The sequence below is a fragment of the Cynoglossus semilaevis genome, chromosome 11, assembly GCF_000523025.1.
Source record: "Cynoglossus semilaevis isolate Cse_v1.0 chromosome 11, Cse_v1.0, whole genome shotgun sequence".
Lineage (NCBI taxonomy): Eukaryota > Metazoa > Chordata > Actinopteri > Pleuronectiformes > Cynoglossidae > Cynoglossus > Cynoglossus semilaevis.
Genome location: NC_024317.1, coordinates 15600008 through 15624559, shown reverse-complemented (window position 1 = coordinate 15624559; position 24552 = coordinate 15600008). Strand labels below are relative to the sequence as shown.

Sequence of the window (24552 nt, the reverse complement as noted above, 5' to 3'; positions counted from 1 at the left end):
AGGCTATTTCAAAAACTTTTTATACATTTAAAGCTGGATTACACCAATAGAACACCAACTCTGTTTACTGAACCTGGCTGGCCATAAAAATTCACACTGAAGTTGGGAGGAGGTCACATAAAATCTAGCCCAGGGCAACAACTGGCCCTGGGGGCAGTGCTTTGGTCAACCCTACAGTACTTCTGTTGCCCTTTGCCGCAGAATGAAAGCTCCATATTGACCACAGATGTGTTTAGGGAGCTGACCTGTGGTGTGTATCCACTGTGTGTCTGGGTAATGATTCATTATTAGTACTTTGGTGGGTTTTTTATTATTGCCACTTCTAAAACATGGGACTGTGATAAAATCACTAAGCCTAATTCAACAGATTTACACACGTTTATTTAAATGTCCACTCTCACCACGGCTGATTTTGTACAGATGGATTTAAAAGGTCAAACTATAGAGATTTAAATAATACATAGTGACATAAGCAGGGACTCCTCCAGGCAGGAAAGTGAAATCATATGCAGGCTGCCCAGGGCACAGATCCAGGATCAGATCACTGCAACAAACTCCTCCATTGCATTTTAATATACTTGATGATAGCATAATTTCCATGAGTGAGTGGTCAATACATTCCAACCTTAAGGAAAGTATCAAATACTCTAAGAGTGCTAAGGATAAACCTCTAATGACAAAAGCATGCTGCTGCTGTTGTTTGAGATGACCATATATTACTAGTAGGAAAAACAACATTTGGACAAACTATAAATATATATAAGCAGCCTCTGTTACAAAGTGGGTGCCAGTGTCTCAAATAATCAGAGTTGGCAAGGCATCCAGACACCTTACTTAGTTTCATTATTAAGGAACTATTACAGTCTGGATCGATACCAGTCGAAACCAGGCGTCGTCTGCAAACAACCAGGACAAACAGGACTCAGTCTACCATGTTGCAGATGTTTTTATTTTATCTGTGACTTCGCTGAAAACCACCTGACTTCTCTTTTACTTATTCACTGCCTGCCATGGTGAAAGCTTTATTGCGGTTGCCATGGAAATGACATTGCCTGAGGAAGACACTATTGCCGAGGATTTATCACAGTGTACTCTCCGAAGGAGGGGGAAAAATCTTCAGCATCCTAACCCACATCCAGAGGAAAACATTTGAATTGAATTAATTTAGCAACCACAGCGTCTGTATTATTATTACATCATATACATACTATTACATACCCAGTATTAAGATGTGATTGGGCACAAGACAATGGCCTCATTGTCACAGAGCTCTCCTCCCACACAGGCAATTACCCAACAATCTAATTAAGTGGTTAGGTTGCCGTCTTCACACCAGCCTCTGTCTGTGCATCTGTCCATCAATCTCTGTTATATTGTTTCAATACCAATCCCCTGTCTTGCACAAACCAGCACCAGCACTCGCACACACACGCATTAGTTCAGAAGCTATTATACTGACACACAAGGCAGCCCATCACTGGGTCAGTGGAAGACGGTTGCTATGGCAGCACATCTCGAGCCATGTTGCTGCATGAACAGAGGTGTGATGCAGCTGAACAAACCTACTGCTGCTGCACAGACATGAGCTGATGCTGATGCTCAAACGTCCACAACACAGTAATACAGAACAATATACAATAAACATTTTTATATAAATTCTGGATTTTCTTTTACACAGTACATTAACTGTGTGCAAATGCCACAGACGTTGGCGTGTCATGGGCGTGTGAAACTTTAAACAGCAGATGGTGCCATTAAAGGATCTCACACATTTACAGGATGAATTAAATGGTAAATGAAGCCATCAATTTCGTTTGCCATGCCAGTGAATACTGGTATTCAGGACGCAAAAAACACATTACGGCCTGGTCCAAAAAAAACATAAAAAAATAAAAAAATATATATATAAATACAGTATATGCCAAAGAAAAGCTATCTCTTCGATCCAGTTTTAGATTGTTCTTCTTTTTCACTCTCATAGTTTCTTCTGGTGATGCCACTGTAAACCTTGCACACCAGTACTCCTCTTCATTACACCATCCATCTTCCTGTCCCTTTTTGCTAAATCCATGAATCTTTCCTGGATTTTTCTGCTTTGGAGGCAACTCTATCTCCAACATCCTTCGACCAATATTCCTCTGGAAAGTCGTCTTCTTCAACTTTAGAAATCTATTCATATTTAACCTTCTTGTTACTATTTGCCAAAAAAATAAAATAAAAATAAAATGGGAAATAACCCGATGACCTTTATGTTACTTTTAGTTAAGCAACTAACCAGAAATTGAGTGTCAGTTTTGTTTTGAGAGTATCGCTGGTCTTAATCACACTTGTGTTGAGCAAGCTCTGAAATTCCCTTACTCCCCAGGCACTCATCCAAACATCCCCTGCTCCTGAGGAATGGGTTAAAAGAAGAGGCCAAATTCCATTATTTGTAGTTTATATTCAATGACAAATGTAGCAGATTTGTTTAACGTTAATAATCATTAGATAATTTTTCAGGCTCAAATTGAAAGAACTAATCAGAAGGATTCAAAAACTGCCCTCAAATGTCTGTGGCATCTGCCCAATAATGAGTGCACTTGGCAGGAACAGTTTCAGAAGTGCTGTTGAAATGCATGGTTGTGTGTAAATACAGATGGTGACTTAGACAAACAGCTAGGTTTGGTTTACATTGAGGTACTTCTAATAACACAAACTGCTGTGTTCAGACAAATTCTCCTCCTGAACCAAAATCAGGTTCACGTATCTTCCATCAACTTAACGCCATTGTGGAAGAAACAAGTATTTCTCCCCCATGTAGCTCCATATTAGATGTGAGCAGAGGGCAGTATTCACTTATATTTACCAACAATAACTGACTGAACACCAGTTGAACAACACTGGTGCTGGAGGAAAGGTTTAATTCATGAGACAGATAGGTGAAAAAACCCAACCCAACACCAAGAGTTGCTTGTGATTACTGCTTCACACATTTTAAATACCACTTGCAGTGAGATAATATATGACTGATGGTTGAACTGTGCCAATGTGGTGCAAAGACATCCACCACAGGAAACAGTTATGATTCTTGGTGTGGTCAGACAGGGCAAGATGCACAACATTCCTGTGACACAAACACAGCCACTCACATCGAGCCATGTTGAACTACTATGAAATTTCACGATCGCAACTTTTAATTATTTTCTTTTACTGGCAGGTTTCATTTTCTAACATATTACATCCTTGGCCCCTCCAGCAGATGGCGTCCTGGGGGCTGCTGATGTGGCCTATGAATTACTAAAATAAAATCCTCAAAGTATGTTTAAGGTCAAAGCTACGACTAAAACATTGTTTTCACTTTGTCATCGGTTTGTCACCTTATACTTCGTCATATTCAACTTCACCAGTAGAGGTTGCTAAATCCAACACATTGCTCTTTTCCAGTCAAATCAGCTTATCCATCATCTGTGGAGCTCTGTGATCCACACAGCTGCAGATCAGAGATGTCCTGTACGTGGTATCAGATTATGGAAGAGGCAGACACACAGCTGCAGTGATTACTGTCAGTCTGTGTACGTTTGGCCTGAGTCAGTCTGTCGGGTCTGGACTATGTAAATCAATATCCATTGAACGCCCAGGGCTGAGCTCCTGCTGCATTTGGCTCCACAGTCTCATCACATCTTATAGTTTATTATTTCACATCACTTTTCCAGATCGTCAAAACAATGTGGCTGTATATCGATCAGTCTACGTCTACACTACCGTTCTAATGTTCTGCATCATTTAAACCCTTTAATTTATACAAGTATGTAAGTGTGGGCCTTTCACTGAAAGGGGGGCAGGAATCACACTTCTCCTTACAGTCTATATCTAGTTGGTTTCCATGGTTACGCAGGAGGAGCCTGATCTATTTTCAAGAACTGGTAGTTAATGGTTCTCAATGAGCTTGAGTGTGAGAGGTTGACGAGGGATGTTGAGCAGAAAATGCTAATATCTCAAAGACATTGAAATTTGACTTCTGAACAAGTCAGAGCCTCAATTTCAGCTCCATCTCAACAAACAATATTCGTTAAACTATTGTTATTTATGGAAATTACAGAATTGTTTTACGGGGAAACAGGAATAATTCACAGAAAATAAACCACCAAGTAGCAGTCAATCAATGTACTCCTCCAAGAAAAAGCATGAAACTCACAAAATTGCTCAATTTTCCCATTTATATTTTCCTAGTTGTTACTCAAGATAATCCATGAGATCACTTCACTGCCCGTAAACGTCCAAACACACCTATAATCCTCTCGACGTAAGTGCTAATCTAAGGCAGCGGAGCAGTAATAACCATCAGCATGTGTCACAGCGATCCATGTCCACGGTCTGTTGTTGTTGGTGGCAAACTTTAAGCATGAGGAAGCAATTCTGAAAAGTGGGTCATGAAAAAAAAATCATTAGCATCATTGGTGCCTGAGGTGGTTGAACGTGGGAGTGACTCTGCAAGGTCACAAATGACCATGAGTCACCACAACAGAGCTGATGAGACATGGGTGAGGCCAAATAATATCAGATGTTATGTGGACTTCATAAAGGAGGAACTGGCATGACACGAATCCCACATGACTTGACTGTGGCACAGTTCTGCTCTCTGATAGTTTCCTCCTCTCTCTCTCCTCCCAAAAAAATCTTAACTGCAGCTCGGGACATGCAGCTACGGACCAAGATTTTATTAGGAAAAATATAAAAACGACCTACATCCAGTGAAGGTCGTCCTCATTTTTCCTTTTCTTTTAATGCGACTTTAACTCTCTTCACTTTGAAATGACTCCACGGCGTGCTAACAGTGTGACCTGGCTCCAAAGACTGAGCCGCAATCCAACAGACTGAGCTTAATTCTCTCCGCATGTTCAACAGTGATAAAGCTGCTGAAGGGATTCTCCCAACTCGTTCTCTCTCTCTCCCACTCTCTCTATCCCTCACTTATTTCCAGTGGAGGAGTAATTTGATAAATAGGCAGAGAAGGAATTTTTAAAATTTTCAAAAAGAACAAAAGCAAAAATCTTTGAGGTTCACAACAGAAAAGTGTTTGATATAAAGATTTGTTGGACATTCACCTGTTTACATCAATCTACTGTCCCAGTGTGGGTCGGAAAGATCACAAAGAGACCATGTATTTAAAACTTGTTCAGATAGGTCTTTCAGTGCTGGTCATAACCAAACAAGGAAGCAAGCTTGGTGTTAAAAGTAATTTTCCAGAATTCCACATAAAAGGAATTCTCTGATGGAAACACCACTGAAGAAGAGAGAAGACTGAAGCGTAGCTGCCTTGTTTGTTGGACCAAAGAATTGGTAACTTATTTGAATAACAGTCGTGCTGCAGCACTCTCAGGCCACATTATAACAAACCACACAAACTGAGACATTAGCTGCATCTTAGCATTCGATGAATGATTTATATCTATGGTTGATTTTAGTTCCAAGAGAACGTGCTTAGGTCTAATACAAAGTCGTTGTAAAGTCAAATAACGTCCAAAAGTCCAAAAAAACAAAACAAAACAACTGTGTCTGCTTAACCTGATCTCAATTCTTGTAACCTGCCAGGAATTATTTAGCCTCTGTTTCAGTGCCTGAAGATCAAGACAGTACAGAGATCAGGAGCCACGATTTGGATGTTATGCAGCTCGTCAGACGTAGAGTAAGGTGAAGCAGCATCAGAGTACAAAAACACAACAGATATAATCTTTGCTCAGGTGAATGCAAACATAGAGATTCAGCAAAATCACAGACAATAACAGGAAGATCAAAAGCACAACACAGTAAGAAAGGACAGGGATCTGAAGCAGCGACTGAAGATAAAAACTCCTCTGAGGTCAAAACATCATAAGAACAGAACCAACAGAAACCTTCCATGACGACAGACACACTGTAGTTTCTGTGAAAGTTTTGGAACTAGCGCTGAAAATGTAGGACTTGTAATTATAAGAAAGTGATAATAAAATGTCATCCATTCATCACAGCTGGAGCTGGTGCCCACCCTGAGTAAAATGCTGTGTGACATCAACTGAAGGCTGACCTTTGTTCCAGCCACAAAGTGGAAATGCCTGAAAGGACAACTGCACTCCGGCCACCTGTACGGTCTAACTGATCCCTGTTGTCATGACAATAAAAGCTCAGATCCTCTTACCCGTTGGCCAGGTTGTCGTCATCATCCTGCAGGCTCTTCCCTAGAAGGTCACTGTCGCTCAAGTAACCAGACTTGAGGTCGGCGTCATCCACGTCCAAGTTCTCGATAAGTTCAATGCGAGACGTGCCGCTGAGGCCCCTGGAGCGGGTCGGCATGGTGTGGGGGGTGAACTGGCAGCTACTCTTGCTTCTCTGGTATACTGCACCCGTGGCGGATGGGGCATCGCCAGCCTGGAGACGTGGACTGGACTGGCCATGGTGCCAGGACACAGGTGAGGAGCGATTGGACAGGCTGGAGATGCTGCGAGCGTTGGTCTCATCACTGTCGTAGCCCACGTTACTAGTTTCCAGACAGCTGTGGATGAGAACCAACAGAGGGGCAGTTAGTCAGAGATCCGTGGTCACTAATTGTAATGACCAGTGGTTCTCAAAATGGACCTGGGGATGGGGATGGACCTCATTCGGGGTTAAAGATTTAATGCTGAGCAGTTCAAATTAATTTCAATGTTAGTGTAATTGTTAGCACTCACAACAGATACTGTAGGTTTCTTAGCGCCACCAGACTAGACCTGTGCTCTTCATTTCCCTGCTGTTAAAAAAAAGACGCCTCAAATAGCAAAACCACATTCACCATTAGTCATTATAATCAACAGTTTTCCAGTTTGGTCTTGAGAGTGGGACAGGGTTAAAGATTCTTCCATATGGTTGGAAACATTTTGTGTGCCTGACAATTACGTAACCACAAGCAGCAAGTCACCCAAATAAATATTGCAACAAAAATGGCCCTGGGATTTTTAATGTATTGTTAATGGATATTTAACATGCATGAAGGATAAGTGGAGCCAATCAGTGCTGAGAGTGAAGATTTTAGGTTGGTCAGTGACTCACATGACACTTTTTTTATGTATATAGGTATTCAGTGTCCTTAAGATCAGGACTGGTACTGCTTAGAATTAAGAAGTATTTTTGGAGTCCAAATGGAAATAAGACTGAAAAATGTTGAAGCATGAGATTTTATACTGTTGAAAATATCTGTTCAAGCCTTTGACTGTATTTGCTTCAGTCTATCATCTTCTACCACTACGTCCATCTCATTGTTATTAAGGGAGAACTGGAGCCAATGAAAACAGTCACGGGTGACAGCAGTTCCACTGAACAGTTCTTCTGTCCCTCACATTATCACTAACTGTACACAAACTAACAACTACTGACACCTGTAGCCAATATAGAGTGACTCATTCCAGTAATTTGAAAATGGCCCAATAAACACTAACCATTTGTTTACTAAATGCTTTTTTCGACCTAAATCAAACCAGTTGTGACTGTAAATGTACTGTGTCTGAAAAAGAAGACGTGTTGAAAGAAGACTGGAGATTAGTTGGACAATGCATTGCCTTAAATATGGTTTCACCATTATAATTACTTTCCTCTGTTCTGGCATTTACGTTAAGTAATCATCTCTATGGAATTAGCTCCAGGCAAATGCTAACACTGTTCATAGTTCAATACCCCATTGAGTTCTGATGAGCTCTGGGCCACTGTAGATCGGTCACATGGTTAGGGCTGTCCTCATCACACACATGCTGCAGCATATGATGTGTTTCTTCTCAACACTTGCAATAATAAGAAGTTAAAATGACCAGCCCTAATATACATGAATATATATGTTATTAAATTTAAATATTATATATGATATGACAGTAAATATGTACTATGATATTATACTACTATATATAATATTATTATTATAAATACAATTGTTTTTCGTTCCCTTTTTTTTAATCTGATTTGTGCCTAAGCTGTTGTCCTTCAGTTGACGTCATGACCAGGAAAGAGATGAGATGTTAACTGGTGATGGATACCAGATGTGGAGCAGGTGGCTTAGTTAACCGGACTGTTTACAGCTGACTGTGTTGGGTGTTGATCCAACATACGGGTGGATCATCACCAGCCTGTGCTTTAACCCTACGACTCGATTTAAATGTAAAGCCAAAGACAAAACACATGCATATGTGGTTATATGTGGTTACCTGTGACTGAGCTGAGAGCCACGGAGACTTGACATGGTGTCCTCCAAATTCTGGCGAAGGTCAAGAACATTCTGGACGGTCCGTTTCCTCTGAGACTCTGGATCTGTGGGCCAGTCATTCACAGCAAATATGTATATATATTAAACATTTATGTACAGCCCTTTTCCTGTTGTGTGTGTCTGGATGGGTGAGAAAGGTCTCACACACACACTTTAATTTCCTCCACATGTAGGGGAGTTTCTGTTCATATTAAATGTGTCTAGACTGATGTGACAGCTGCCCTCAGTGTGTACAGGCTCTCAGAGAGATTACATCCTGTAGCTGACAGATCTCACTTGATAGGACAATTATTTTTAACTTCACCATTGTAAACTATTAACCAGAGGGCTCTTCAGTAGTTTGACATTTTATTTTCAGAGTGTTATCAAGTGTGTTTATGTCACATAAGTACAAAGTCAAAAAGATCTAGACAAAAATTGGAAACCACTTTAGTTATGGCAGTTACCTCTTAACCCGTCTGTTTGCATCAGAGAATTACGTCCTTTTAGCATTCTGTTTCTACCTGGTCTCAATCTGTGTCTCTGTGTTCTTTCTGAGGGCTACAATCTAGATTCATTCAAAGGTCAAACGCCATTCAAATCTTTCAGTCTTTCAACTAGTCTGTAACCTTCATTTTACAACCAAATAAAACTCACCAACCATTTAAATACAGGCAGTTTATGAAGTTAAACAACGGGTACATGTAAAGGTACAAAGGATTGCCCCACACAATTTTAATTTCTGTGACTGAATTTCACAATGGGATAAAAAAGTTTTATCTAACCTAACCTAATCTAATCTAATCTAATCAAGTTGTTTTCCTGTCTTTAAAAATAAAATAAAAAACTTTTCAGTGAGATTGTTTTCTCTTTGTTCCCCTCTAACCATCTGTTGACTTTGTGGATGTAAATCTTTTCTTATCACAACCACATGACTAAATTTACTGCCCCGCATCCACCACAAACAAAAGAACAGTCAGTGGATTTGGGCATCATGTCTATTTGCAGTCTGAGAAGGAAGTGAAGTTCAACCAACGATGTCGACAAAGTTCTCTAAGGTTTAAATCTTAACACAGAGTTTTTGTTTTATGTGTGTTCCTCTCTGTGCCCGCAGACTGGTCTTGTGATAAACCATTGGTATGGAATGTTCCGGCCTTGTATGACAGTCACGCTGAACCTACATGGAATGCTTCAATAATAGGCCTGTAACCAGAATCAGTCCATGTTTAATCTGGAGTTAGCAAACAAATTTAGGATAGGCCTTGTATCACCGTCATGTACTGTATTACTGTGTACTAAGAGGAGTGTTGATTATGGAGCAATAACAGAGCATTTAATATGCTGTAAATTAAAACATCAGTTGGAAAGAACTGGAACTCAATAAAGAGATAGAGTCTGTTTCGTTTATACTGGGTTTATGTTTAGGTTGTGAACTTTTACACTAGTATCTAAAAAATGATGATAGCTATTGAGTCAACACATACATACTGCATACATTTACATACTGTTTATGCACATTAACTATGAACGGAGTTGGTCTGCAGCCTCTACAATATGGGTATAATCTAATGAATTGACTAAGGTTTTTAACCTGTAACATCATTTAATGGGGATACATTATATTCCTTTAATGCAAAGGAATATGTTTCCATGATGGATTTTTTACACACCAGTTTAACAGCCCTGAACGTCTGGTTTCTGTCCAAAGCCATTAAGCAGAAGGAAAGTGGACTGTCTAGGATTTTCTTTTAAACCTTCTTGCATACTATTCAAGTGCTTCTGATAAAATGACCTTTATGACTGAGAACCTTCATGCACATCTGCTTCCTGTGCCTGTGCCTTTAAATGTTAATGAGCCACTACATGCTCCGCCCACCACAATAACAATTCAAAACCACAATAACAACCACCAAGTGTAGGTAGTCCATACCAAATATTCTGAAAAACCTTTACTTTACACCTATTTATTTGCAGTTTGGTTGAAAAAATGCAAATGTGGTGCAAAAAAACCTATGGGCTTTCCAGACATTTTTGGACTGTGGTTCGACCATAATTGACAAAGGGAAAGAAGCTTTTCCATGTCATCTACGACATTCTATATAATTTATGGTTCTCAAGTATGACTGAAATGAGTGACAGACATCTCTATTGGCTAATGAAACAAAGCTAACACAATAAGTCACCACGGATGTGTTCATTAAAATGCAAAAGGGAACACTCATTCCTGATGACAAATAGAAGGTTGAAGTTATTAAATATTTAATAAAGGACGGTGGTTGACAGTGGTTCACTATAACTGTGTGTTATAGTGAAATTGTATATATGACATATGATTGACTGGGACTTTAATTTGATGAAACTGAAATTTAACATTGACCATAGGAACATAGGTACTGATGCTTACATTTATATTTCATATTAGTAGAATATTTTGTGGATTGAAGTTAAATTTCTGAAGATAAAATGCAGACATTGGTTGAATCTGCACCAACAGAATTTGAATCTAACTTGTCAGTCTGTTTTACTATTGATTAAAAAATGACCTACATATTGAGAAAAAAAGGACATTCTCTCTGCTGTTTCCACATTGATGGAAGGGTTCCAGATGAATGGAGCAGGGAGGAAGTAAAATATGCATGTGTAGGTCTGAAATTAATTCAATATGGCATACCGTGGTCCCCATCTTTGAATTTTACAGGCATGCAGGGAACAGTGAATGAATAGGGCCTGAATGCATCAGCACATGTTGCAGCAACCGAGAGCTTTTAGAAACCGATCAGCCTGCACTTCATTTGTCCCCAAGAACCTCTAGGGTTTTTACTCATGCAACAAAATGACAGGGTTATGGAGCAAGCACAAAACATAATCAATGTCACCAGGCGTCAAATACGTGAGTGACCTCCTGGAGAAATTAGAACAATAGAACATTATTATAGCTCTTCAAAAAAAAAAAAAAAAACACGGAGGGTTCTGGCAGATGCTGAGCTGAGGTAAGACTTGATGAAATAATACAAGGAAAAGCATGCTTTGCAGGCACAATGATGATGTCTTCCTGTGTATTTTTTTCCACAGATGTCAAATAGAATAAAAGCTGTTCCAGGCAAATGTGCATCTGCAGCAGCCAGATTCAGTCCTGTGGCTGTTTTAAAGGGAGCCCAGTTCTGACTTTGGGATGCACCGAGAATTCATAAAAGCAGCACGTCTGGTTTGCAGCACAGGATAGCAAAAAGCACCAGTACAGGGTTTCATGTACCTACCTAAGATCTGACTGAAGAGCAGCTGCTCCAGGTCACCCAGCACCGTCACCACCAGCTCTGGGTCCACCTTCAGGAAAGGCTTGTCTCCCCCTTCCTCCAGCTGGCCTTTGGAACCAGGCTCTCCTCCAGCCCCAGCACCCGGTTTCTTAGCATTGGCCTTTGCTTTGCTAGAAAGGATCTCATCGTCTGACTTGCCATCCTCAGGTGCTTTACTCAGAGGTTTCACCTCGGCGTAAGGACCACGGGGTATGCGGCTCTGCTTGCTTGGGGCAGAGGGGGCAGCGAGTGGGCTGAAAGGCTTTGGTTTGCCCTGGAAAAGTGAATGCTCAGACTTGGATAGGTTTCGAGAAAGAGGTTGACCCCCTCCGGTACTGGGGCCACCTCCTTCTGTCTTTGGCTTGCCCATCTTGGTCTGTCCTGCCCCGGGTTTGGCCATGTCATCACACCACTTTGGCTCATAGAGGTGTAATTTCTTCTCAGCATCGGTCAGTACAGCCAGGTTTGTCATGGACCTCTGCTTGCGAAGATTGGTTGGCACCGGTATCCGTCCTTCAGAGCTGCCCACCCGGTACACCTTTAGTTCACCCCGCTGTGTGCTCTGGGGCACTCCAGACTTTGCCCTCTTAGCTGCCATCCCAACTCCTTTTCCATCTGCTTGTCCGTATGCCTTTGTGCTATCCGTCCTTTCCATTTTCAGATCTCCCTTTCTCCTTTTCACTCTATTCCCACGTATGCCGCCTGCATGGAACCATATAGAAAAGCATCAGGGAGGAGGAGGAGGAGGACAAATCAGGCTTCCTTACTCAAACCTCTTCTCCTTGTGCAACAAAACATGTGTGAAATTCTTTCTTATTCGCAGTCCTCTTCCCACTGCTTCCTTCCTCTCTTCCCCGCTCACAGGCTGCTGCAGCTGCAGCTGTTGCAGTGCTGCCCAGTGGCTCTCCTTCTCTCCTGTCCTCCTTTCCTCAGTTTTTTCCACACTCCTCCCTTCAGCACACCCTTCTGCCACTGAACCGCGCAGCAGCAGAATGACAGCGGCGGCAGACGCAGCACAGCTCCCTCCTCCCCGTGCTTTCTGCTCCCTGGTCTGCGACTTCCCTCCCACCTTCCTCCCTCCTCCTTCCCCTCATTTTTTCCTTCTTTCAGAGATGCTTTCCTATGTCTCTGCAGAATATGTGGAATGTAAAAGGTCGATCAGGGAAGGATCATTTTAAACCAGGCACTATTCTCACATAACTCACCATGTTTTCCCACCATCCCCTCTGATTCCTTTGTTCTTCCCCTCTCCTCCCCTCCCCATGCCTCTCTCCCTCATCTCCTGCTCTCCTGCTCCCTGTTCAATACGCTCAACATGATGCATGATTTGTGACGTTAAGGTGTCATTAATGTGAGAATGGCAACACGGTCGAGCATGTACTACAGATCTTTGTAATACAGTGTCACTGCATGAACCACATTATCCAGATTATCTTTTGATTTGGTCTCAGCTTTCATATCATATCTATTCCAGATTCACAGCTGGACAAACCATGTGGTAAAACACTAGAGCCTTTGTCCTGCCATGAATGGATAACTTTCATCTTAAAACATAATATCAGCTCCAAAGGCTAATGTTGATGCATAGCATGAAATACTAGAGAGAAAAAAAACACAGTGCTAATAAAATCCATAGACTTGGCTCCAGGATGGACAGTTCCAGGAGCCAAATCAGTGACTTCACTGGAGCAGAATGAGTGAGTGAAAATATGTGCTAGCAAGCAAGTGTGTTAGCAAGTAACACACCCAAAACCACAAGTCGGCTATAAGATATAGACGTACACGCACAGTCTCACATGTGACTGTGTTAAAATGACAACCCGGTTCCGTTATTTTGCGCAGACAGGTTTTTATTTCTGCCAACATGTGAGTGCAATCATCTCTTCAAGCCGCTCCACAGAGCCGACTCTCCGGGGGATGGAGGAGCCTCTGCAGCTCTCACATGCAGCGCTGCTCCATGGAAACCACCCTGTCTCCTCACATGAATATTATCCGCACTACACCTCTCTGCACTGCACAAACACGGCTGCCAAAGAAACTGAACCCCCTTCATAAAACGTTCTGGTCCAGCCTGCATCATGTGTCCAATAAAAACAATGTCTCAGAGGTGGCGTCCTGTGGTTCACTAAGTTGTAAGTAAAAGTTGCTGTGTTTTAACTCCACATACTGTAGTATGATTGAACTGGACAAAAGATTGAACCTCAGTCCAAGTCCAGGGACATTGTGTAGATTTACAACAATATCTAAAAAGCTCAGCTAATGCTACTATGTTAGCTTAGTTATCTCAGCATTTAGTGCTACACATGGTCTCCAAATGTCTTTTAAATACACAGCGGTTTGGTCCTCTGCCTATGGAATTTTTATGCTACCTCTACCCCTTTTTTGCTTTAATCCATGTCATATATTAAAACCAACTTCAAGTGCCTACATAATGTAGTTGCTGTTCATTAACAGCAACTGTGCTAAGCTTTTGGACTGTACATGGTAGTTATTTAGTGGTCACATAGACGTAAAGCAAATGGTGGCTTTTTACACAGTTAAGAGTGGTAGCATGAATGAAGCTACCCATTTTGAGGGAGCAGAATTATTGTAATATATATGATTTGGTCAGATTACAAATCATCAACTTGTTGAAAGAAAAGACTTTATGTTTCCCAACATAAAGTTTAACTTTACTTGTAAATCATATTTCCATTTAGAGGAAAACAGCGGGCAAAGCATGGCAGAAGTGAGCACATACTAGGGTTTGATTGACAGCCAGGTTTTATTGATCTGTAACCTGGCTGCACTCTTTCAAAAATGTCACTTATCTTCAGTTTACTGAGTGGAAAAATGAATGAGTTTCAGCCTCTTTCTCCACATGTCCTTCGATTTATTTATAGAGCTTTTTTCCTCAAAAACCTTAGGCGAACTTCCAGTCTTTTCATGGAGCCTCCCTTTGTAGTCTGATAACAGATAGCCGAGTCCAACTTTTACATGTGGTCTGTGGTTCTGCCATCTGCCACAGCTGCCTCTACTGACAAGGCAGTAACTAAAGTTTGTCCAAATCCTAAGCAGCGATGATTGTACCCATGTTAATCCAAGTATAATTTAAGTTTTGCTTAATACATTCACTTGTGGACCAGTTCACGGGGGAACACTGAGGGAGGAGCAGCAGGGGATGTTACACATCTGGGTCTGATTCCCGATCTAATCATAAGCCTGTTTGCTTTTCGCATGAGATTGTGTGGCAATCATTAGTTTTGTACCAACAGGAAAACTTGGCCGGTTTTCAGAGGTAGTTTCAGATGTGTGTGAGGATTAATAAAGCTGATTCTAGGTTTGAGTTAGGTTTCGTTTGGGTTAAGTCCCAGGTTTAAGCCTTTAGATGTGTACGTTAACAGTCACACAGCTGACTGTAATAGATCTTTCTCGGTCAGAATGTGTAATGATTTCAGCGCTGCTCACATGTTATGATGTAATGCATGAGGAAACATCAGGGAGACCTCCACGTCTGCTCAAAGCAGAAAAGAAAACACAGACAGCATCAGTGAAAATATGCACTTATAGACAGATGTTTAGACAAACGATGAGAGGACATGTGAGAAGTTGGTCTTTCATGTGTTAATTTATGAAAAACACCAACTCTAAATCATGATGTCGATGATTTGTTATGAGTCCTGGCATGTGAGCAGCATGAGTTATGAAAAATGAACACTTATGAACGCTGCTTCTTTTTTTCATCTGAAATTCCCCCTAATGTGCAAAACAAAAATCTGGGCTTGATTAAATCAGGCTGCAGTGAAGGTAAAATGATCTTCTCAGAGCTTTAGACGCCGACTTGAACTAATCAGCTCTGATGTGTTAGTCCTGGGTAAATGAACATCACTGTTTTTGTTTGTTTTGTCTTACAGCTACTTTCTTATTGTTTTTCTTTTACACCATTTCAACTTAACGACGTGGTCACTATTTAGTCTACCGTGGAAACAGCAGGACATTTTTGGCCGAACACTATCTGTGTCTCTGCTGTGTCTGTCAAAAACACAACTGAATCGCCCCTGAGGTCCATGCTGCAGCCACCAGGGGAACTCCCAGACAAGAGGTGAAAGATGATCCTCCAACCCAGAGTCCTCCATCTGTCCACTCTCAAGTTTTAGACCACTCAGACTCTGTAGCCTGGTCCCTGAAGATGATGGCTGGATGATCTCAAATCTCAACTCTTGTCTTTTGAAAAAGCATAGTGATTGTGCTTCATGTGCTGTTAACTGTGTTTACAAATGTATGTGTAAAGAAGTATTTATTAGGTGTGAAAAATCTCATAATCCATGTAAACGTGTCTATAAATGTAGACTTATCATCCGCACAATAACTCACACAACAAAAATGTTTCTGTACTACTTTGGTTTTGTGGTCACAGCTGTTCCCACTTCACTGTGTCTGTTGACTTAAGTCAATATTACTTATTTACAGTAGACATTTAATTATGTGATCACTTTGTCTCCAATTGATCTTAATTGACTGAGATGCTGAGGATGGTGAATCACCAACAGTGACACATTGTGTGTGTGTGTGTGTGTGTGACAAACTGAGAGAGAGACGTCATTCTTGTATGATTACAGTGTACACAGCACATTACTTTTAAGGATCTTAAAAGAACCAACTCTATTCTTTCAACGTTTCCTTGGTCTCTGATGACAAACCTGACATCACGCCCCACCACCATGACACACCAAAGACATAAACTGTGTAAAAAGCCAGCGCAGGGTTAACAAGAAATGCTGTGAGATTTAAAAAGGGAAACCTCCGGGCCAAGTTTCGGTGTTTTCCCCACATGCACATAAAGAGAGCAGCACAAAAACTGATGTAAATAACAGGTGGCACAGAACAGTGTGCAGCAGCAGCAGCAGCAGCAGCAGCAGCAGCAGCAGTGGTGAGCTGGCAGCCACTCTGCTGAAAACAACTGCAACACTGAGGAGCCCTGTGTTAACGTCCAAACATACAGACGCAGTGTAACACAAGTGAACTGGGGAAATAACAGCATTGTGTAAAACCAACTGCTTGAACCCTGTGAACTGGTTTGTCTCCAAGACTCGTCTCCAAGTTCCACTTTGACTGAGGACAAGAATCTCTGAAGGGTTTTATTTTACTGCAAGTGCATTAAACTTCATGAACTTCTTCAAAGGATGGCCATTTAACCGTGTTTGGTTTAAAGTAAAGTAAAAAAGTACACAAAGCATGACTTCACAGCTTGGTTTCATTATTAACACCAGAACATGATACAATATTAGTCGATCCTAATCCCCAGTTTGTGTAACAAGTATACTTTGTATTTTTTTGCTTCGATATAATAGTCCAGATGAAAGGAATGAAAGCAATCCTTTAGTAATGGTCACATGCTGACAAAGACAGACCTGACAGTATGTGTAAACCCTGTGGTAGTAGTAAACCATAGTATGGTGGTTAACATGCCTGCCTTGAAAGCAGAGAGCAGGGAGTCCTGGGTTCAATAACACTATACTATTCAATAATAATAATACTAGCGCCTCCTGTGGCAGTCTGTGTCAGTTACAAAGGCCCACACTATACATTAACCCATTGTGGGATGAATAAGGTACTCATTTATTTATTATTATTTAAAACCAATATGACTTTAATATTAGACTTATATGCTGTAGGTCTAAATGCAACAAATGGTTCATGAAACTTTACTTTGGACTCAGAGGTACTACTGTACTGTGTAGAAATACTGTGTTTAGACTACATGGCACATGTATATGTGACCCATATCTGATTTTTATGATCACAGGATTCATATGTGACTTCTGTGAGTACATTAAAAAAAATATCATTCTTAAAAGGGTCAGGACTTACCGATGTCATCACAGCAGACCTCCATGGAGTCTGAGGAGCAGTCACTCAGGTCGTCCAGAAATGCATCTGTGTTTTCATGAACCTGAAATCTACAGGAAAGAAGACACAATAATGTGAAAACAATTTCCTACAAAAGTGGGAAATAAAACAGATGGTCACATTTAAATCTAATAACAAAAGTCAAAGGATGGCCTCAGGCTGCATCTTACAAAGTGTGTCCTAAAATAAACTGCACTCTGCAGCAGAGCTCATCCTCCCATAGTAAAACTGTGAAACACTGCCCTCACCTGAACCTAAAGGGAGCGACAGCAGCCATGTTGACTTTTCCTGGCTCACTCCTTCTGCTTGGAATGTTGGATTTCTCATGAGAAGACTCTGTTTTAGAAGCTCCCACATCCTGGTTGGAAATCCCTCTTATATCCTTCTGGAAGTGGTCCGGTCCACCTGCAGTCGGTCCTGGAGATTCATTTCCATTAGAACCTTTAGGGGAAAATTGATGTTCTCTTCCCTGAACATGCTGGACACAGGACAAGGCATCAACTTCATGTGCGTTTTCCAGAGTTTTTAGCGGATGCTTCCCTAAGGTCCAATTCTTGTTGGCAATCCGTCTTAACTGGAGCTCTCTCACAGCTTTCTGGGCGTGAAGATCTAGAGTATCTTTGGAGCGCAGGATCTCTCTCTTCTGGATTTGAGGGCTGCTGTAAGCAGAGCAGGTTCCATCGGTTCTCTCTGTTGATGCTGGGCCTCTGTGAGAGTACAGGCTGCTCTTCTGTCGCAGAAGGTGGTTCCTCAGAGCTGAACCTCTCAGCAGCTCTGAAGGTCCTGAGGAGGTAGGGTAGGCAGGAGGTTTTCTGCAGGCAGCCTGAAAACGCTGCGCTGGACTCGGGAGGCTGCTGTAACACTGGTTTGGATCTACCTTGGAGAGTGGCATCGTGGCTGCAGGTGAAGAAAAACTGGAGGTGACAGAGTGTCACTGTGGCTGGAAGATGAGGCTTTGACCTTCAGCCTGCCACTAGTGGACAGTGAGTTTTACTGCAGGAGAAAATGAAAAGATACAATAGACAGGTTGTAAATTAGAAAGAGATCTAACTAATAATAATAATAAAGAATTAACTACTGTAACTATTAAAACTAATAAAAGGAATATTTACATGCCTCACATCATAATTGAAGATTATTTAGAGGAATGAGAAGCAAAGATTTAGAATATATATATATCAATGGTTCTCAAACAGTGGACCGGAGTACACATCTGGTCCGGGAGCCGCTGATTTGTGGACCATGAGCTGGACATGAAATAGAGTAGTTTGAAGTACATTAGTTGAACGATTCTTGTTCATTGTTGTTGGTCATTTCTGCCTGAATATCAGGCTAAACAGATTCTCTAATAATAATCAATGGGTTGAATAAAAAATGCTGTCAAAAACAGACCAGTATTTAATAAAACTGCATGCATTTTCTGTTTTTGTGCTGATAAAACTTTCAGAATAATGTCCAAAATGTTCAACCTTGGTCTTTTTTTAACCTTACATTAGTTTCTTGACCTTAGACAGTACTCTTTATTGAAAAAAATCCCAGTTTTGAACTCTTAGTTTAGACAAATGACAAACATTTGTGAATGGGGAGCCACGAGGAAAACAAATATTACCTGCTGGAAAATCATGTCGTTCTTAAATGTTGCATTTGAACTCTGTGAACCATAAACTCATAAACAAAGCAGCGGAAAGAATTCGGTTCACAGAGACTTTTGGATGAATGACAACAAATGTATGTGGGCCGAGACACAGAACAGAGCATTTGTCAGTCATTACAGTCATTTGTCAGTCATTATGTGTTTCAGATCTAAGTGGATTTTCTTGTCATTTCCAACCAGAACAGATCATGTTGGTGCAAACAATGCAGATCATAAAAACCCGTCTGATAACAAGTAAACCCAAAATGTTCTCTGATGATGATGTAAAACTATACCTCTGCTGAAAGCGCATGATGAACAACACGCTTTTAATATTTCATACTAACACTGTTAAACAGCTGTGCATCTGCAGGGCTGAGGAGGATTTCAAACCACAGACCCCACGGGCTGAAAGCTACCATGAGTGAGTGGGAAAGAAGAAAGAGGAGAAGATGGTTTGAGGGGAAGGAGTATTATACCATTACGCATCATCAACATCAAAGTAGCCAGAAAGTCTGAGAACCAGACTGGTCCAAGGTTCAAATTACTGAAACGTGGAGATCAAGAAAGTGGCCACACAGCAAGAAGTCAGCGGTTTGAATCTCAGTATGGATCAAGGCCTTTGTTCGCCAACTTTGCATGATTTCTCCATGTGCTGCACACGTTCTCTGGACACGTCGTCTTCTCAAACAATCCGTAGAAACTCTCGGAATAAGTCAAAGGTAAATGGAAAACTTCAAAATGACCATCTATTACCTTTTCATGTTGGTCCAGGGATGAATTAGGAACCTGTTCAAGGAGTGACCCAAAGTCAGCTGGTACTGGAAGAGAATCCTCCCATGAGCTTAGGTAGCTGAAGACAAACAGATCAGGAGAGCCAATGATACCTCGGTTAAAAAAAAGTATTTGTGAACCCTGAAGGCAACTGTTTCCACATGACATGTTTCTGGACAGCAGCCACTTTTGACTTCTGATATCTGATTATTATTATATTATATTGATATTATTAATAGTAATGTAAATAATGTTGTTCTGGAAAATTAACTTCACAAAGTGAAGGAGGATTCAGGTTTCTTTCCTTGTCAGTTATACAATAACTTCTCTGAAAAAAAAAAAATTAGTTTTGGGTCTCTGGTACGATAATCCTACATTTCCCACCAGGCAACACCGGCATGCCAGGATTATAAGGCAGTCCGTTCCTCGGAGAAGAGTCTTGGACAAAGAGGTGAAACATCTTCTACAAACCAAGACGGTCGATTTCTAAATTGCTTTGGATGAAATGACCAGGGCGGCTGAGAAGCTACACAGTCATACAGTAGAAAATGCTGAATCCTGCATGTTATAGAAGACGAAGTTAAGGAGTTCACTTCCCATTGATGATTATAAATCAAACAGAGATCAATGCAAACCTCAGTCCGTCCTCAGATCACAGCACATGTTCCAGCAGCTCTGCCTCTTATGCCACAACCTTCAGTTTAAGGCGGGCCGTGAAACCAGTGACAGACGCCACTTGGCACGAGCAGCAGCAGAATGGACTCTTTTAGGCCTTGCCAACACTGAATGTCCCCTGGATGCACACAGCACCGAGGGTGGGGGAGGGGCTATTCACCCCATCACAAAGGAATGAAAAGGAACATTTGAGGAAACAACTGGAATTATAGGGTTCAAGTCAAAGTCTTCAGCGTACTTCAGTCCAAAGACCTTCAAACTGATGGAGACTCTATATACAATATTAAAGTTTCTGCATTTAATACTAATCAGTACAAAAAGGAGAAGATTCATACATGTATTTTTTATGTAAAAAATAATTTTTAAAAAATCTCTAATGAGCCAAAGGTTTCACCTCTCCCCTGCAGTACCTTAAATGAACTCTAGTGGTTATAAACACTCTGGGAAAAACCTCTGGTTTTAGTGTTGAAACCTAGTTTTTGTTACACAATAGTAATAATGTATTGTAAAAACTAATGATATACTTGGAGTAAATAAGTAAAAAGTAAAAGTAAAGTAAATATTTTTAGATGTCAATTTTTTCAAATTCCACATGTAATGGTTTTTGTTTTCAACAGGAAGAGAAAATTCAAATATCAAAACAATAGATTAAATTAATGTCCCTTTGATACAATATAGAATATAGATAGATAGAATATACTTTTTAAATAAAAACATAATTTTATATTTAATTTAATCAGGTCGGACTTCACATCCACACATTTTCATCTGGTTGTTAAACTAACACCAATAGTCAACTTAGTTGAATGGTTCTGAAAACTCACCTAAATGGTCAAAGATCCCAGGTTTGTCAACTCCAGTCTGAACACTTTAGTCTAACACAGTGATGCAGTGCAGACACACTGCACTGCAGGATTCTCTCAAATGCAATAAAACCAAGTTCTCCATTCAGCTTTAGAGTCCCTGTGTCACACACAGCTCAGCCTCATCTGTGACTTCAGTTTCACATTCCTCCTGCGGTGACAGCCTGCTTTGTGTTTTTACCTGTGGCTCAAGTTTCATTTTTTACAGTAGGAATGTGACTTTAAGGCTTCTTTTGTCATCAAAGCAAACAGTCAGAGGTGAAGAAATGAGATAACCGGAGGGCGCGAGCTCAGATCCTCCGTCGTCGTAAACACACCAGGATCAATTCTGTCTGGTTCGGCTTCCAGACTGCACAGCCAAATGGTCCTATAATGCACCAATGGGACATTGGATGAGAGGATTACAGTCAATAAATGTGTTGAAACCACTTTACAACAAACAAATAGGAATCACACTCAGTACTGCGATCGTCACCCTCTGGTATTACTTTATACCACATATTATCTCAAAGATCAGAGAAGATGACTAGTCTCCAAATATCTGACAAACTGAGGCTTTTGCCAACGACACGTCGTGGTGCGTTATTGGTTCTGTGCCACCTCTGCAGCACACCGTCAGATAACTGTGATGAAGAGCTGCATCACTATCAGCATAATTTCATTTCCTCCAGACTCAAGTAGTTTCTGGCTGTGCAGCAGGTCTGATCTCATTTTTATATTTAGCACCAAGTCCCAGATTCCTCATCCTCACTGTGTCCTTCAGTGTTAAAGCCTCGGGACATTTGTCACCACAAGAGCCTCCATTCAAAAACACATGTACAGTAAGAAGTAGATGAGAGCAAATATCCTCTTACACTGTGGCTTATGACCGTGTTGCATTCAGGTGTCGCCACTTTAAACTATTATCCTGATACCATTTTCAGAATATGTAGTTTGACAACAGTTTTAACAGGTGATGTTACAGATTTTTTCTTACGGAATAAATTAAAACTCTATTTTCCACATCTTGTCTTTGATTACATTAATTCACAAAGGTTTAAAATGAAATAAAAAAAGATGTTAGTGCTAGTAGGCTCTGCACAGGCAACGATTCCCAACCACTGTGTTGCAGCACACTAATGTGCCATGAGAGGTCAGCAAGTGTCCCGGTGATCCAAATTCAGTTCGTTGATTTAAAAAATACTTTTCCACTAGATTACAGTAGATGGCCAAAAAAAAAAAAGGCGCAGTTGTGCAGTACACTGTAGCTCATGCGCACCCAACGAAAGATACAAGTCATAATATAAATGTATTTAATCCAATGAAGGACAATAAAAATGGACACATGGACACGTGTGACTGACAGCTAAGAACATTTAGTCATGGCCTAACAACACTAGGACCAGGACTCTTCCTGCCACATGTCTCACTCTGCATCTGCAATTAACAAAACATCCATAGAGCTAGGGTTTATAGACGAGGCTTCAAATGGAATATAATGAAATATCTTTCAGGGTTTCCAGAGTCAAAGAAAGGGTGTTATTTGAGGTCAGACGAGACTGCCATTTTGACTTTACATTCCACAACACACACTCACATACACACACACACACACACACACACACACACAGAAAGAGGTTAGAGTTGGACTGAGGACACACTGAGATGTGGCACTGATGAAAAAAACATCATGATGCCATCCACAAGCAAATCATGGCGTCGTACTCCTGCAGAATAATGGCCTACGACAGTCGCTCCCAAAAAAGTAGTTTTCAAAACTCCACTGAAGTTCCTTCACCCCTGAAAAAAACGTTAATTATTTCGCTTTTCTACACACTCTACACTCTACACACACCCCTGTGCACCTTGAGGTTGACTGCACCGTATATTGGGAACCACTATAGTTGAGAGTATGGATTACTTCATATAGTTGTTTCTCTAATATGAAGAACATTTTTATCTAAGTCATTACTTTAACATATTTTAACCAACAAAGTTAAATTAACACAGTATTTACCCTGAACAAGCCAGGATCTCCTTTTAAGAGTGAAACAGTTTGACAAACTGCAGTAACTGCAGATTTCACATGGGACCAAGACAGGGTTTTTAAGGAGTTAGTTCTGCAGTGCAACTGTTTCCTCCTGTTCCCTTTAGGCTTTTTGTCTCAGCCCGCAGTGACCAACAGTACACACTGTGGTTGTCACGTGTTCATCAACACAAGAAGAAGCAATACATCACACATACAATACATACAAGTGTTCACTGTCAGTAACCGGGTCACTGCTGAGAAAGAAAAGGTTTAAAGGGGGCGTGCTTCTTTTAGGTGAAAACCTGTGATGTCAGAATTGAAATGTAAGTCAGTCGTAGATATATTTCAAATTTACTGTGTTTACTTCTAAATGCAATTCTTGTATATCAGCATATTCTAAGGGACACAATCAAGAGCCTTTCTTTTGTGAATGACGGTAGCAAATACCATTTTGCCAGGTATGGTCCAATTAAAGAGCAAAAACTTCATAACGTTAAAAAACAAGTTACAAACATCCTGCAGCTTTATGACGAGACACTCTGACATCAACACAGTACTGACAAAACAAGGAAGGAAATCAAACTCACCACAGGAAGAAGTCTGGAAAAAAGTCAGGATATAAACGATTAAAACTTATTAGTAATGAAATTTGACCATCCATCCATCCATCCATCCATCCATCCATCCATCCATCCATCCATCTATCCATCCATCCGTACCTATGATCTAAGACTAGTGTGTCTGCTCCAGATCAGTTACCTCTCTTGTCAACACACAGTGGACAGTGCAGCAGACCTCACCTCTGGAGCATCTCTGCCTCTGTTCAAGGCCTGGGACACAGTACAGCTGCTTCCTTCCTTTCTGCTTGTAAAACAATAGACACACAGATGCACTGCTGGTGTTAGTTCCTCTGGATCAGACCACTTAGCCACCAGCAACTCTCTCTACCTCTCTCTCTCCTTTGCTCTCTCTCTCTCTATATATGACTCACAAATGGACCATTCCGGTCTCAGACGCCCGGAACATAAGTGCTGACCCATAACTGGGCCATAAACCTTTTGGAAAACCTACAGACTGCATCATACTCTTTTATTGCCTCTGATAGGCAGTGTGCATTTATTTGTCTTCTCCTTGCTAGTTATAAAAGTTATAAAAGCCCTGAGACACAGCAGAGCCAGTGAACCCCAGTGAACCCC

The 24552-nt window shown here is 40.9% G+C and overlaps 1 protein-coding gene across 11 annotated transcripts in view; it reads right to left on the bottom strand.

Moving 5' to 3' along the window:
- nav1b (neuron navigator 1b) overlaps positions 1–24508 on the bottom strand; it is a 51469-nt gene extending 26961 nt beyond the window's left edge. For 3 of the 11 annotated variants that reach the window (XM_025060099.1, XM_025060101.1, XM_025060102.1), the window contains exons 1-6: positions 19793–20936; positions 17652–18396; positions 17365–17453; positions 11479–12216; positions 8184–8286; positions 6155–6508 (exon numbers count right to left, since the gene is read on the bottom strand). In XM_025060099.1, the coding sequence (XP_024915867.1) occupies positions 6155–6508; positions 8184–8286; positions 11479–12216; positions 17365–17453; positions 17652–18295 (1928 nt within the window). In that variant the 5' untranslated portion in view covers positions 18296–18396; positions 19793–20936. Of the gene's footprint in view, positions 1–6154; positions 6509–8183; positions 8287–11478; positions 12217–17364; positions 17454–17651; positions 18397–19792; positions 20937–23943 lie in introns of those variants that run through there. The other 8 variants (XM_017036752.2, XM_025060103.1, XM_025060100.1 and 5 more) reach the window with 5 other exon arrangements.
- Between the last annotated feature and the right edge of the window lie 44 nt (positions 24509–24552).